At 46.0% G+C, this 16,835-nt stretch overlaps 1 protein-coding gene across 1 annotated transcript in view; it reads right to left on the bottom strand.

The window, feature by feature from the left end:
• The window catches only part of LOC144119926 (uncharacterized), a 102,744-nt gene extending 88,333 nt beyond the window's left edge, over positions 1-14,411 (bottom strand). Inside the window, exons 1-5 of the mRNA XM_077652428.1 lie at positions 14,151-14,411; positions 13,068-13,217; positions 11,532-11,576; positions 8,211-8,273; positions 2,214-2,498 (exon numbers count right to left, since the gene is read on the bottom strand). Of these exons, the coding sequence (XP_077508554.1) occupies positions 2,214-2,498; positions 8,211-8,273; positions 11,532-11,576; positions 13,068-13,217; positions 14,151-14,398 (791 nt within the window). The 5' untranslated portion in view covers positions 14,399-14,411. The remainder of the gene's footprint in view (positions 1-2,213; positions 2,499-8,210; positions 8,274-11,531; positions 11,577-13,067; positions 13,218-14,150) is intronic.
• Positions 14,412-16,835: the final 2,424 nt, after the last annotated feature.

Below are 16,835 nucleotides of genomic sequence, written 5' to 3'. Positions count from 1 at the left end.
GAGATTTGTTTTCTCATGGCTAAGCTCTTCACAGTGTTTCCTGCCGGTACCAGCTCAGAAACCAAGACATAATTGTTCTACGCCATGCTCTTTGTGCTCGTAAGCAGGCGGTTGATAAAAGGCTCATGACACGTGGAAAGCCACGGACGGAAAGTGCTCAGCCAGTAAGCACAGAAGTACAATGCGCAAAATAGGGGCATGAACGCCTAAATTGCCTTTATGCAGTTGTGTGACGCCACCATCGGGAACCTTGTTTCCAAAGCGTGTGACATTTCTGTTCACTGTTCCTCGTGTGATTGTTTTACGCCGAACTCGCCTCTTTTCAGGGAAAAGCATTATAAGTTCTCAACCAAATTGCTGAAAAGCCATTTCAAGGAAAACAGTAGACGTCGCCGTGAACTTAGCGGCCGGACGGATGAGCCTAGTTGGCCGGGAATCTGTCAGTCACTCGTGGTATTAGCGGAAACAGAACAGAATGGGAGCAAATAGGACTGGCCCACACAAACAGTAGAAGCCCCAATGGCTTTTGTTATTGTTAATCCTCATGTGACGACTTAGCTGGGCACACAATTCTTCTTCTCATTGAAACCGATGCCCAGGAGGCGTAATATACATGTATTACGAGCAAGAAGTTACGGGTGCAGAGCATAGGCGACAAGTACATGAACACTGAGCTTTCTGTGCCCTGCTAGAAGCAAACACCAGAGGTTTGGTTTTGGTTTTAAGGGGGTTTAACGTCCAAAGGCGACTCAGGCTATGAAGGACGCCGTAGTTAAGGGCTACGAAAATTTCGACCACCTGAGGTTCTCTAACGTGCACTGACATTGCACAGTGCACGGGCCTCTAGAATTTCGCCTTCATCGAAACTGAACTGCGGCGGCTGGGATCGAACCCGCGTCTTACGGGTCAGCAGCCGAGCGCCATAACCACTGAACCACCATGGCGGCTTATCTCAGAAGAGTACTAGCCTTGTTTCGCAATAGCGGAGAGGTTCAGTGCCGTTTTCACACCTATCACAAAAAGTAGCCGCTGTTCAAATAAACGATGCATTTCAAGGGCAGCATTTCATTAGCGCAATGACGACAGACTATTACTAGTAGCTCATGTATCCTGCAGCAAAATTACTACGTTCTCTGGGTGCAATTGAGTGGCTTTGAATTATAATCATTGCGACTTCTCAGTTTTCATGAACAAAGCTTGCAGCAAAAGATCAAGAGCACAACCTATTTGCTGTAATTTACCATGTTGAAAGCTTATGCACGCTTTGGAAAGCATGGGTAGCAACTCTGAATAGATATTCGCGGAGCACCAGAAGGCATCAATTTCGTTTTAGCAGATGTCATTCCGCTCTTTGTGAACACAACGAGAATTTATTTGCCGTACCAGTTCAAAACACATGAAAAGCTGGGAACTTACATTACCATGTTTGTATTTCAAGTTATTTACGTTGCAAAACAGCTAGATTACTTTGGCAGGGTGAAATTTGCTAACCATTTAGTGGTTAACTATTCAACGTTTCTCCCTATATTAGAAGTTTTTCGCAACTTTTTTTAGATTACTTGTCTTTGTTTAGCATTACAACATAAAGCCTTACGCAATGCCCACTAAAGATCACAATACTATAGTAAGGCGGGCGAGATAGCAAACGAAATACAACGGATCAGCAAAAACTCAGTGCTATGCCATAGAAACTTTTTACTGCGTTGCTTTCTTTTGAAACTGTCGATGTCGAACGCCGAAAAAACGAGAAAAGGTACCATGTTGGAACGTGACAAAATTTCCCTATAAAAAACGCATGCTTAAGCACTTCTCTTCCTACCAACCCGCATGAAATATTCGCTGCTTGTGGAACGCAAACAAGTAAGACCAAATGGTTTTTTCCTTCAAGAATCTCCGGCCTACATGGTTCACTGTAATGGCGTGCAGTGCGATGCACAATAGTGGCATATATTTTGTGGGGAGAGGCAGCCATGGGGCCTGAGAGGTACACAGCGATAAGTACTACATGTCTCTGCATGTTACAGGAATTTGGCGCTGTGCGGGTACCGTAAGTGCCCTATAATATGGCTTGACGGTGAACCTTGTGCGCCAGACGCTCCTGGCAAAGGGTGTACATGTGCTTGTACTTACAGTATGTGCTAAGTGCATGACGGTATTACGAATGCGTTCCATCATGATCTCATGAAGTTCGTGCTAAATGGTGCGACACCCACCTGACGTTCGGCCGTTTGGGAACAATGTAGTTTGGCTGGAACTGGTCGACAAGGGGCATGGCGCGCTGGAAGCGTGCTGGTTTGGACGCGTACGGCAGGCCCAGGTAGTAAAAGACGTTCCGCTCCAGCACCCATTGGTGGGTGCCGTCGACGAGACCCATCGGGGTGCGAACGCGGACGTCTTTGCCGGAGGTCAGGGTGCGAACCACGAAGTACGCGAACATCAGCAGGAAAAGCGCGAACAGGCCCGCGTACAGCAGGCGGCACAGCTTCACAGCAGGCTCGCTGCGTGTCAAGAGGACCGCCACCCGCGCGAACAATAGTGTGGAGGAACGCAAAACAATCTGAGCAACATTCAAAGATATCTAAGCACACTGTTAGCAAAATTCCAGCTAAGTAAAGTAAACGCTTCATTTTGTACTCGCGACGACTGAATACGCCGCTTTAAAGTTGCCTGCGGCTGACGTATCACTGCAATTAATGTCTGGGAAAGTAACGGTTAATATTCAAGGAGAAAAATGGTTCTGAAAACGCAATTATTCCGCATCAATTAACGCCTCACTCAGTTGTAACCGTATTTGGCTTAGAGTTGAGCCATAGCCTTACACGAGTGGTTGTGGTGCCAATGCACATTATAGTGAAATACAGGAAAATACAGTGTCGAGTTCAACTGTTCGCGGGAACGATGAATATTTCACAAAACCGGAGGAACAGAGCTCCTAATAATTATTCAGTACTTCTTAATGTCATTTCACTTCTGACGATCGCTTTGTGATGGCGTTCTCGGGGGTAAAAGTTGCCATTGTCCACGTAGTGTGTCAAGCAACCAAAGTGTGACATGTGCTTATGCTCGGCGAATAAAAATTTTAACGACGATTATGGTACAGCACTTGCTGGACATGTTGGTAAATCATTCTTACAATAACACAGCGCAAAGACAAACACGGACAAGTGAGGAAACACCACAAAGAATTATCCGTGTTCCTTAATTACTTGTCCACTTTCGTATTTGCGCTGTGTTATTGTAAGCATGATTATGGTACTCCCTAATGCGAAATTTGTCGCACAAGTCCTCAAACTATCGTACTGAACGAACGTTCCTGAGTGGTCTAGAGCAGCGCGATACATTCCTTGCCTTGTTGCGGCTTCCTCTCCTGCGTTCGCTGCTCCCGACGACACTTTGAAACGTGCCTGTCTCAATGGTTCAAAAAGAATGCTGAAGCCACAAGGGAGGCTTCCTCATTTGGAGCGGGCCGCCAGGTACGTGGTCCACACGTTCCGAGTAGCGCGTGTTCGTTCGCTTGGTAAACGGCTTGGACTCCACAAACGGTCCCCGTAAACGCCCATGCATGTGAGACTACCAGGTTTGTGGTACATCTTAAGCTGATTAGAAACACAATCAGTGCCTGTGGGACAAATTAACGCCCAAAATTTTTGAACAAGGAATCGCCCCACTTGGGCAAGGCGATGCGTCATTTTTTTTTTTCAGAAAGCCTCCAATGTGTGCCCCCTGAAACAGTGAGGTTGCTGGAGTATCCGCGTGTTACCTCACCCACCGTAGTCGTTTTAATGAATAGGCAACCAAAATGTACCCAAGGACTAGAGAGCTATTGCGATCCGTCTTTGGCTAGAAGAAGTCCAAGACTTCGAGTGGCGTCGCCGGTGGAAGGTACTCCCGACAAAGGAACGCCTCGCAGAGTGGAACGTAGAGCCCAACTCGAGCTGGCCTAACTGCAACGATGTATAAACACAGCGGCATGCCCTCGAAGAATGCGCCGTGGCTCAGAATTTGTGGCTAATAATCTACCGCATGTTTAGAGATCTCCCTCGACAACGTCATTCGCGAAGGCGCTCAATGTCCGAGCGCTTGTGTATCGCAGTAACGATGTATGTTGTTTGGAAGCGGCTAGGCTTGGCAGAAAGGCGCAAACGGTGTCAGCACACAATTTTCCCTCTCCTAAAAAAACGTATACGGCTGACTATGTGGGCCTTCTTGAAGGAAGAACTGTCGGTTCGTGATGAGGCGGTTTTCTTGCGGCCCTAGACGACCGCCTTCATATCAAAACGAGGGGCCCGAGGTTGAGGTTGAGGTTGAGGTGTTGAATGCTACAGGTGGGGTTAGCCTTTATCTGCCGGCAATTGCTCCACCGCAGCGTCCCTTCGATATTAACAATGCCGCATCTACCCGCATCTACCCCGCTAAGCGCACAGTCTCTTATAATAGCACACATTCTCTCCCGCAGTCACCATCTATGCACACAATCAATCCACACAGTTCACATCACAGTCCACTCCAGAAGTCACCATCTATGCACATATTCAGTCACAGTAGAACATAGGTCATTGTAGTGCCACACTCCATGCACACATTCACTCACAGTATAAAGTAGTCCACTCCGGAAGACACCATCTACGCACACATTCAATCAGACTAGGCCATAGTCCGAGTCTCGCTCCCATCTATGCAGTACTATGAGAGGGGCACGCTATTTCCACGACCTCACTCAGTACCACTCTATCATAAGCAAAAAGTGGCGCGTTTGAGATTTAACATGCACTGCTACCTTGGTAAGTGCACGGTGCAGACATGAAATGTAAGCGTGTCGAAAACTTTAATGTTCTCCATGAACCCCCTCCCAAACCAATTCATTCTGATTGATGTATGATATATCATGACCGGAAAGGCTAGACCAACACATTGATTTTTGGTCCCTCTGCCCCATTCTGTGGTTGCATTTAATGCGCATAAGAAGTTTTTATTTTCGGCAGTCATGTGAATTTGGCAAGATATGTGAATGTAGAGGCAACATTTTGTTTGATTTTGTTACATAAGCCATTATTGCTTCTAAGTGCATATGTGTAACTTGTCCCGTGGCAGCAATAAAACTCTTTGTAGTCGGCCATGCGTACGCTGTTGCGGTGCACGTTCTAGGCATGACGGCTAGTATGTAAACTCGTTTAAGAAGTCATTACGCAACAGCCAGCACAAACCGTGCGCGACCCCTCTCGACTCCTCCCTCGCGTACTCTCGTCCTCCACTTTACATCTTGCGCTTCCGCCTTTTCCTTCTTGCCCTTCCTTCGTTACCACTGCACTTGCATCTTGCGCCGTGTTCTTCACTTTGGCTCTGCTTGCTACCCTGACGACAAAGGCGACGACGCGCAAGCCAGGAATGGGCACCCAAGAGCTAGGCTCTAATCGAATTGGACAATCTGCATCATCCACCACAGCGCATAAAGAACGAGATAATTGTATCGTGAACTATCATTCGTTAATCCGCAAAAAGTGGAAAGAGAAATATCCTTGTATAAAAGCGAAGAAGCCTTTTTAGGAAAGTTTTCCAGATAGGAACACGTGTACAGGTGCTGTGTTTTCTTTCCAATGTAATCTGAAGGGTTGAGTGCACAAAGCCTTTTAGATGGTTTCCTTGTCTCACGTGTTCTTTTCTGGATTTTTATGTTTTAATGCTTGTTGGTTGGTCGTCATTCTTTCAGATCCAAATCAGTCATGTTTCTTTGGCCCTTTACACCACGTGTCATGTCTGTTATTGTTCTTGCTCCGATCTTGTCGTTTTTAACAAAGTCATGTTTTTATAGTTTTTTTCTTTTATCGCTTTTATGACCCTACTCATCTTTCTGGCGTTTGCTGCAGCTGATAGGTGATGTGACGGTGAACCTATATATTATGTGTTTCTTTCAATAAAAAATCAGTTCTCAGTACCGCGTTGTCTTGTCCACCTTTCTTGTGATTGTCTCTTATTTTTCCGCTAACATTTGAACATAGAAATTATTTTACTATTCTTTTAAATTGAGTACCTCCGACGTTGATTTAGAGGGCTTGGTGGGTCATGGATAGTTGGTCTGCTTGGAATTATAGGAATACAAGGGCTCCTTGTATGACACAGTGGTTAAAGCATAAAGGAACATTGAACAGCGACGCCGCGAGCCAGAGAAAATCTCCTGGTTTGCGTACGCTGCGAGCTCACCGTGCAAGACGGAACTGATCTGACTAGAGAGATGTAGAGCCTAGGAGGGATTATTAGTGTGTTGATTTTTACTTTCTTTGGGCGGTTAAGTGCTCTGTCATGACGCTCGATTGAGGATGGAGTAGTGTACAGAAGTCCTGCGTGAAAGGTTGTTTGGGCGCTTTATGGCTCGACTATAGGTTAAGACATCTTGAGTGTATGGCGGCTATTGCGAGAGAATTGCCTGTTCTAGGGAACGTACGGCACTGGCAACTTGAACTCTGAGCTCACTGCCACCAAAGCCGGCTTGGCCAAGCTCCTACTTCGCCATATTGCAGGATGCAGAAGAGTGCTGAAAAATCGACGCGTAACCCGTCGGAGGTACAGCGCACAGGAGTATATATCGAAGCCTGCACGCACAGAGACCAGAAATAGCCCGTTATTGAAAATGCTCTCCTCGCAGGTGCCCCCGTCCTTCCAGTTGCCAAAACTGCAACTAGATATTGAGGGCAGCAAGCGAAAGCGAATGTTTTTTTTTTTTCGACTTAGTACTAAACAGGTGTCTAGCAGCGAAAAACTCCAAACTAGGGAAGAAGTTCCCAATCAAGTTCTCCAAGCGGACCTTTCTTGAGAGGCCTTTGAGCCGTGGATTCGGCGCATAAAAAATGAATGCAGTAATCACAGAGGATAAGCTAGTGGGTGAGGGGGCCGTGGTGCAGTCAAAAGTTGACTATATCGCGTTTATTTGGCGCGTTTTATTGCTGAAATTTTGTGGCATGGGCATCTTCAGAAGGAAAAGTTTCATGCGCATTTCATTTGCTACAGAGCGTAGGGGCAACGACTAATAGGTGCTGGAATGATAGGCCACCGATTCGATCAACCTCAACTGACACCGCCATGTTGCCCCAACACTAGGATGCTTGCGCGGAATATAGAGTGCGCCCCAAACAGGAAGACAAGCCACAAGGCGGGCCTTCCATTTTGGACATGTTCATTGCGACGCCCCAAACTTCTTAGGGGCCCGAAACTTGGGGCCCCCTGTTCTAAACTCTCCGTTCACGCTGGCGCGTTCCCTCGCCCCTTCCTCACTCTGAGTAAACGTATTACTTACTGATCAATGAGACTCGAGCACGGCAGTGTTCATCTGCTGAGCAGTGTGTGGTAAAATGAGTTAGGTAATGTGCTCCTAGGCTCGTTGGCCTAGCACTCTGCCTTTCCGCGGGTAAGAGAGAGTGATCGAACATTTTACTGCATTAGAGGCGGGCGAGATAGTTTTTATTTTTTTCCTAGCATATAACGGTGGACGACTTTTTGCGCTTCACGGTTGTTATAGTATTAGAGACGCAACACGAAGTTTTCCGAATTTTGAAGTCTTGGCGCATGAGATCTTCTTAATCTATTAAGTTATAAACCATTCAAAAGCAAATTGCAATCTAATTTCTATTCAGTACTGCCGCAATTATTGTTCTGTACCATAATTAATTTTTCACGGACCACTCATTGAAGTAGTAATGCCGGAACATTGTAGATGTTTTTTGTAGGTGTACACGTTGAAAATGCAAAATATGGCTAGAGTTCAGCTCTGGGTTTATGCCTTGCTTGATGGGCATATTTAAATAGATTGCTTCATCTGTGCGAGATGAGTTTAATGCGTGTTTCCACTACTGCGAAATTCCTCTGACAGCTGCAGTTCACAGTGCCTCTAGTTTGAAATTAATAAACATAGGATGGTGAAGCTTGCGATGACAGTTGAAGTGAAGCATTAATATTCTCAGATGAAGGGGATTACCTAGGGCTTTGGATATGAACGCTGTTTACAGCGGCTACATATTCTGACATTTGGGCTCCCTTCCATAAAATGAAGCATATTTGCTCACATTCAAAATCCACAGAAGTGTGATGGCCAGTTCATGTCACCTTTAACTACGATCGACGAGTGTTACCTATAATGAGTATTACTGCTGTATAAATTTGTTTCCGCAAAGACCGTAAAGGCGCACCAGTGCACATAAAACAGAAGCAGGCGCACCCACCGTTCGTATATGCGCATTATGTAGCTCACTCCTCGGGACTTCTCTTCGCCGTCTCCCCGAAGCCTGCAGAAAAAAAGGGGAAGATTTTATGCTTCGGCGAAGCACCTGAAGGACACTATCACTCATCAGTTAACGTGCAGCTACGCGACGACTTTTATGCGTGATGGTTATTAAACAAAGAGCGAATCCACAAATTAGCATATATGCGTACTCGAAGATACTAATCATCACCAGAACACAAAATCACTTAAGGTAACGAAGTATGCACTGTGAAAGACACTACAGGAGCAAACAACCTTTTCCATACCAAGAGCCTCACGACCTGCACGCCGAACTTGTTTTCAGACCCAAAAGAAACACCTGCAAAAATTAGCACAGAAGCCCCATATCGCTCTTTCTAGACAAATTGACTATACATGCCAAAGATATCAAATGGTTTCACATTAAATGTACCGGAATGATGAAAACACTGAAGCAGTGCGCTTGGCTCACGGCTGACGAGCATACGATTGTTTTTTATTTAGCCTGCTCGTTGTTAATTTACTATGAATTTCCCAGCTTTTTCCCCACGACTGACGAGAGAGAGAGGTTTTCATTCAGAGGTCGTATTGAGTTAAATGACCATCTATGATGCGTTCCTTTTAATGGCATCGTTACTGCCTCTTCTCTCGCTTCATAAAAAGTTCGCGAAAATATAAATGTTTATAGCTCCTGAGCCTGTTCTCCAAATCTCTCTATTTCTGCGGTACTTTTTCCTGACAGTTTCCCAGCGTGCCATTGACACAGCCACATTTGAAATGCGCACTCGCGTGCAAGCCCAGAATCCAGCGCGCCCAAGTTGCTACGCCATTTTTGAAAGCCTGCCTATATTGCGTAGAAAAAAAAAACTGAATATCTGAAAACACAACCCTTGAAGTTGTTTCTATTTTTTGATGATCCACATTTTCTGAGTGAAAATATTTCGAGCTTCATTGGTGCAGCACCTAAAATGAACCTTAAAATTAGCACCCAGGATATAAGATGTTTTGCTGCGAGCTCGAAGAAGCCAGAATAAACGCTGCTTGAGTTTGGCTCTCGCAAACTAAAGTAGGCAAAAACTGACAGGTGCATGTACATTCTCTAATACATTTCGATACAAAGAACTCGCAGTACGGTTACGACGGTGTAAGATGATATTCAGCGAAAGCACTTAAGGTGTTTCATAATATATTGAAGTACACAATATGAGAGCGACTTCACATGTCCACAGCTATAAGGCGCTAAGTTTTCCACGCATACTCGTTCTTCGCCTAGCGCTCCTCCCTTGTCCGCCGCTCAAGCCCTAGGCGCCACTAGTGCTGACCCTCTACTCGGGAGGCGAATTTCGCAGCAGCTGCTGCAGATGGACCGTACTACAATACTCCGCTCTCGCCATACCCTCCATTTTTCACGGTAGTCACTCTTCAAGTCGTGTCCATGGCAGGCACGCTCTGGTCTTTTTACTCATTCATATTTTTGCAACAGTGCTTCGCAACCAGGACAGAAAACGAGATAGGGCGCACACACGATGTTCTTTGTCTTGGTCCTGAAGCGCTGTTCGAAAATTATGAAGGAATAACAACTCGCCCAACCTGCCGTTCTCTCTCGCGGCAATTGCCATACCCCCGTTCTTCCACGATCACCCATCTCCTTGCAGGATAACTACCCTCCGGGTGGTACCCGTGGCAATCACCTTGCGGATGCGCCTTCTTGCGCTACCGCCATGCCCTGCTCCTTTTACTTTATCCACTATCCGTGCGGGGGGGGGGGGGGGGGGGATTCTTCCGCTTTTGCCATACCCTCGCTCTTCTGCGATAGCCACCGTCCAGGCAGTTCCCGTTGCAATCCACCTACGGTCACGCTTTCCAACTCTCTCGCCGTTCATTCCTCCTTCAAAGGTAACCATCCTTCAGGTAGTTCACATGGCAACACCTCTGCGGTTACGCACTCCTTCCCTGTCGTCATACCTTACTCCTTCCACAGTAATCTTACTCCAGTTGGCGATTCCTACGCTCTTGCCATGCCCTTCTTCTATGGCAACTACCCTTCGGATGGTTTCGGTAGCAACTACGCTCCGGCTATGCATTCATCTGGTCCCGACAATGCCTCTTACGTCCACGGTAGCCAGATTTCAACTGGTTCTGGTGGTCACGCCCTCCGGCTACACATTCCTCTGGTCTCGTCAATCCCTCTTACGCCCACAGTCGCCACATATCAGCTGGTTCTGGCAGTCAGCACCCTCCTGTTACACATACCTTTCCTCTAGCGATAACATCCTCCTTCATTCTGCGGTAATCAGCTCAAGGAGGTTCCGGTGGTAACCACCCTCCAGCTACGCATTCCTCCGCTTCTGTCACGCCCATGTCCTTCAACGCTAGCCACCCTCCATGTGGTTCCCATGACAACCCCACACCACTTACGCTGACTACTATCCACATCACTACTGTTACATCGACGCGAAAACCAGGAACAAAGACTTAACAGCTCTCTGTAACAGAACTCTTAGGCAATCCTCGAGCGTCGTTTGAATGCGTTAGCAGCCAAACATTCGTTTTAACCGATGTTGACACACTAAAGTTCGTTTTATCTGAAGTGGGACACTTAGTCTCTTGATATCCGAGGTCAACACACTAACTTCGTAGCATCTGAGGTCCAACACAAAAGTTAATTATATCCGAGGTTAGCACAGAAAAATTCGTTATATCGAGGTTAACAAGCGAAACTTCGTTATATTCGAAGTGACATACTAACGTTTGTTTTTCTTCCAAATTAACAAGAGGTAATAAGAGTTTGCTCCTAGCCCGGCCGGCAGGTTGAAAGCTGCCATTTGCTGCTGACAGACCGCGGTCTCCATGTGCGCTTGCAGATACGCATCTAATACTAAAGCAATAATACAATCCTTTGTCAGTCAAACCTTTCGCTCACGCCACGGAAATAAACGTTGGTGAATACTGCGAGTCATTTGGCCGTACCGCATCCACCACTTGCGAACCCCTGTAGGAGAGCTGTTCTCGGTGGTCTTGCGGCGTTGCAGGCTTGAGCTGTAGCGGGACCTCGCCGTCCAGGGCGGCAGTCGCTTTTGCGCTTCGAGGATTGAAGAGGTATCGCTGTACCGAAACGCGCAACGGAAAAGGGCCGTTGGGAAACCGCTGACAGATGTTGTAAAGAACCACACACTCAAACTGTTGTGACATCCTTGTGCGGAAAATTAGGCAAATTACCAGTAAATATTAACAGCACGAAATGTCCTTCTCAGAGCCTCACCGCAGTCCAGATTATGATTACATACACTGTTTTGGTTACCTGTCATGCCTAAAACCTCTGGAGCCACGGTCCTTGCTGCCCCCTCTGCAATGACAGAGTGAAAAGACGTCATTAGTTGCGAAGATATTCAAAAGAGGTGCAGTTAGTGAGCATGCATTGACATCTAATCACTTTTCCAGTAATCTGCAAGCGACCTCCTACCTCTTTCTTGTCTTTCATGCGGATACAAGAGACAGCAGTTTTGGCTGCCTTCAGGAACCTTTTATAAAGAAGGGTACGCACGACGACACAGTACAGTAGAAGCGATATGAATGAATGTCTCAGGTCCGCTAGCCTAAAGTGAAAAATGGGCACCTCTGAATAAATAGATTTCGAGATTTTTCATGACTATCCGCTGCTATGCCATTTTCTTAGTGACGTGCCCTTTCTATTTCCCTACGCTGCTACCCTGTGCAAGCAGCACATACACAACGCGCTCGAAACACGGCAATTGCGCGTGAAAGGCTGGTCAAGCTAGCACAGCGCCACCAGTGATATTCCTGTGGCGGACGCATAAATTCCACAGACATGCCACAACCCTGCTCTGATTAGCTAAGCACCCTGAATTGTGTCATTTCGCAACACAAGAGATATCACTGATATTTCCATTGTCACAAGGCTAAATGTCCAGTCAGTATTTTGTTGCATCCCTAAGTGGACCTGAAGACTAAGCACATATAGCCGACAACTATAAATGGTGTGTGCAGCTCAATCAAGGTGGCGTTTTGGAGCCACGGGTGCCAAAAAACTATGCTGCCTGACTCAGCGACTCTGAATTTGCTCTGGCGAATCATTGTGTACGGCAATGCTCCACTCATACTGCATGGCTATGTACCAGGCACTGAGAAGCTGTTTTTAGGTAACTCAGGCAACATATCTGCTCTCCTTGGCTAACGGAACTTATTCATGAGCGCTAGTCGGCTTATAATGGTGGCAGTAAGTACCTGAAGCTAGTCACTCATGGAAGCATGCAATGAAAGCCTAATATAAAGTGGTGCTTCCAGGGATAGCAATTTTAAATGTTCTCTTTCCCCGAAGTTACGCACCAATTTGGGCATAAAATTTTCTGTCAGACAAATGTATAAATCAAGTCCGACAGTTTCGGGCGAAAATTCTGAAAATTCCTAAATTTTAAGCTACTTTTACAGTAATGGTCATTTCTCCTGATATGTTGCAAAATATTTCTTTTAAATTGTTTCTACAAGCACCTTCGAACAGTTGAGACTCCGAAAAAAACCAATAGCGGTGGCTTCTGACGATACAAAAATATTAATAAAAAATTCAAGACTGCCATCGGGTGACCTGTAGATATATTGAGTCTTAAAGTGAAATCTTACATTATAAGAAAAAATTGCGTTCATAAATAGATTCAAGCTCAAAAATTTTTTGGCCACAAACACCAAGTGCACGAGGTTGTCCCAAACAGTGGAACTTGAATTTCGTTCTCACAGAAGGAAGCTAGGGAATTCTAACCGTCGTCTACCATACCCAAAACAAAATGTGAATTATCCCTGTCAAGGATTAATTAAGTCATACCGTCTCCACCACTTGCGGACGCCGTGACGCAAGGTGCTCTCGTCGGTCTTGCGGCTTTGCAGGCTCAAGCTGTGGCGAGGCCTCGGCTGCAGCGATGAGGACGAGCTCAGGGGCGACCTCTTTTGGACTTCCAGGGTTGCAGATGACCGGCTGTCGCAAAACGGACAATGAAGTCGCATCAAAACTCCCTGGTAGATATTCTGAAGAACAGTACGAAGCTGTCGCAAGTTAAGTGCGTTCAACACTGAGCAAATCTGCCACTGTTACATAGCGCACAAAAAGAGGGAAAATCTTTTTTCGTGCCTTTCAGTCTTTCCCTCCCGCAGAAACTTGTAAGCAAGTTTTAGGTCACCTGTCAAGCATTACACCGCCAGCGCCCACCACCTCTGTGTGCTCTCTGCTGTAGTTAAAAGAAAAAAATATGTCTTAACCTGAGAGCACTTTCCGAAGACATGAAATCCAAGGCTTTTCTCTGTATAGCTGAGAAAGTGGTCGGTATGTTTGGCTGGCTTGCGTAGCCCTCAAAAGAGTAATCCTCCATGCGCATGACAGCGGATGCGCTTCTCCTGTGTCTTCCTTTCTTCTTGAGCTGCGTTGTTTTAGCCTCATTTTTAACGAAGGCGGGTGTCTATTGTCCAAGAATCGGCACATCACAGAAGTGTACTTTTTCTTCACGAATGAACTCCGGCAATATTTTAATCCTCAATCCCGACAGTGCGTCCTCTTACGTAGTAGTGCGTGTGAAATCGCTTCGGTGATTACTATAGCTTTCTCTGTGCTTCCACTATTATGTTTCTTCCTATAAGCTTCCGATGAACCCTCCAGGATTTCAACAGGCTGCTAATTGTATCATAGACTCCTAGAATACCAAAACCCGCAGTTGTTGGCAAAATAAATTCTGAACCAGAAAGAGTACGAGCATACTGCTTAAAACATAAGTGAACAAAATTACGGAATAAATTGCTTCCACTTCAACATGTAAAAGTGCTTTATGAACGAGCAGCACAACAAAAAAACAGCTACTTCGAAAGAAAATAAATATACGTCACAATATTAAATTCAGGAAGCATGCACCGAGCTTACTGCTGCTGGGTTCGATCGTCGGACGCTTGTTCCGGCCGGATGGCTGATGAGTCGGTTCGCATAGCGGGGCTGTCAGGTCGACTCTTCTCGTGGAGGCCTTCATGGCTGGGTGAGCCCGTTCTGCGATTCCGACTCTCCTCTTTCCACGTCGGCAAACTGTGCTCGACCGGCTCGGGGGATTCTCGTCGGTGGCCGTCGGTCGGCCTGTCGACCTCTGCCATCGCAAGAGCGTTCTTCGCCCCGTTCATGATGCAGAATGCGATTTCTCTCCATTGAGTATAAGGTTATTCGCATCACCCAGATATCTAATCAAAAGGCTTGAATTGCTACAATCGCTATGATATAGCCGGTCGCCGATAACATATTATTCCTTCTCATAGTTACTACCGTAAAGATAGGAATACAGTTCTTAAAAGATGAAGTCCACGCGCACCGCGCGTCAAAGGAACTTCGAGCTGGGTAGTACGGAAACTTCAGGCGCAAAAAACATGACGGGAACATGCTACGAACATACAATAGAATCATAAATCAGCGATTGAGGGCATTTGCCTGGCAGATATTATATTTTCCTTGTCTTTGCGTGCGACTTCCTTGTATAACTTAGCATTGTTCATCTCTGCACTTGTAGTTAAGTTAGCACAGCTGTATGTGATTTCTTTGATAAGTATAGCACGAAGTCTTCATTGTAGGTTCGTGAACATATGCGCATGCCAATATTTACCAGGGGGCTGGCCTCTAACATAGTGATTTCATCATCCTAAGCGCATTCTTTTCAATACAATGCCATCAAAGTGGTGCATCTATTATGTACAGACGCTGAGAAGAGTGTCTGTATCGATAGAATACCGCGTTATTATTGTGTGCCCGTTAAAAATAAAATATGAATGCTGCGTTTGCAGGAATTATTGTTGTTAAACATCAGCTCTCTGCCACCATGCGCACTGAACTAGTCGCAACAAAACTAACTGGCGTTCATTATTTCTGACCGGGACACAAAGCGCCTGTGGCCCAAACCTAGTCTTTCGGTAAGTGCCGCGCGAACGAGATAGACTTCATGGCCAAAGCCAGCACCAGCTTACTTTATTATTCGTGCCAGTGCAAAAGCTTAACCGCCGCATTTTTCATTTCGGACAATATACAACCGTTAGTTCCTTGTCTTCAATCACATTTTGATAAAATATCTGAGTTAGATCGCTGCTACAAGATTCTGGTAACGTTTTAATGGTGACAAAAAACTCCATGGTAAGTCAGCAGACACAACCGCTCATAGCTTTGTGATCTCTCAGTGTCCTGAGACTATACTTCAAAGGTGACAGTCGCAATCCTATTCTCTAACGTGTTCAAGCTAAGCCAGGTCTTACTGGGCAGGCATCGCACCTAAACGATTGAAGCCCCAATACTTGGCAATTGAGACTTGTTCTACATTGTAGTAGATTACAACAAAGTACGAACCCGACAACAGACACGTTACGTACACATAAAAGAGGTATTCAGAGAAAGGAACGACGTGTTCTGGAGAGTTACTGAAGACAAAGAAGTAACATGGCGTAGAGGGCGAGTTGGCAACGTATATTGAAACAACGGTAACAGCGCAAAAAAAGAACGGGAAGATAGAGAGACAGATGATGTAGTACATTCTAAGCAAACAACTTTTTACCGAGCATCGCGAGTTCGCGACACACCGTTTGCATGTTTTGGGCTCACAACTGCACGGAGCTTGGATACAAAGTTTGACGTCACCATTGTCTCTCGAGAGCCGACGCATCGAGGTCAAAATTTGTGTGCCACTAAAGCAAACTGTATAAACAAATAAAGGGCGCTAATGTGCGACTTCCAGTAAGAATGCACCCATTCTTTGCCTCTCATATTATGGCGTATGTTGTGCGGAAAGTAAAAAGTGTTCGATAAATAAAAGCTTATGGTATCTGTGCCTACGAGTTTTCTTTAGGCTTTCGATTTGGCCCCTCATACAGCACGACTACCCGCAAAAATTAAACTCAAATGCTTTTGGTAATTGTTGACATGCTGAGTGCTTACATTTTTCCGGTGATAATCGCATTTTCATGTTAGTTTTACAGTGTGCGTACCTTCGCTTTTATAATGTTGAGGTAACAGTTTTCTTCCTTATTAATAGTGGCAATAAAAGGTTTAAGCGTGATAGGCTTTCAGCTCCCATTCTAGGCCAACTCAGACGAACTATGTGCGAACCTGAAGAAAAATATGGAGCCGAAGTTATCCTTAACATCCCGAATTTTCTCTTCCAAATGAGAGCCATCAGACCAAAACTTGCCGTACATAGACGACAGCCCCCGCGGAATTTCAACCAGCGCCGGCACTTACAGAGCAGATCCTTCTGCCTTGCCTTAAACCACTCGTACGTCACCGCAGCCTTCCACGCAACGTGCTATACTTGGTGGCCTCTCGAGGTGTGCGCTTACACTCTCTGTCGACCCGACCTTTCATCCATTCGTTCTGCGCTTCTAAATGCAAGTTCCCAGACTGCCGCCGCTACAATACAATTGGCCCGGCTGAGGAAAGAGGAGGGAAAGGATCGCCTATGTCACCAACGGCGGCTTTGTGTAACCGCAGGCAAAGGTGAGAAGACGGCCAAACGCACCGCTAAGGCCGGTGAAGAAAGGGTAAACGCTATAGCACGCCAAACAGCGAAAGCCGCAAATGACAGCA

The sequence above is a fragment of the Amblyomma americanum genome, chromosome 2 (genome assembly GCF_052857255.1).
Source record: "Amblyomma americanum isolate KBUSLIRL-KWMA chromosome 2, ASM5285725v1, whole genome shotgun sequence".
Lineage (NCBI taxonomy): Eukaryota > Metazoa > Arthropoda > Arachnida > Ixodida > Ixodidae > Amblyomma > Amblyomma americanum.
Note: the sequence above shows the minus strand (reverse complement) of the source record. Positions and strands in the feature narration are given on the sequence as shown.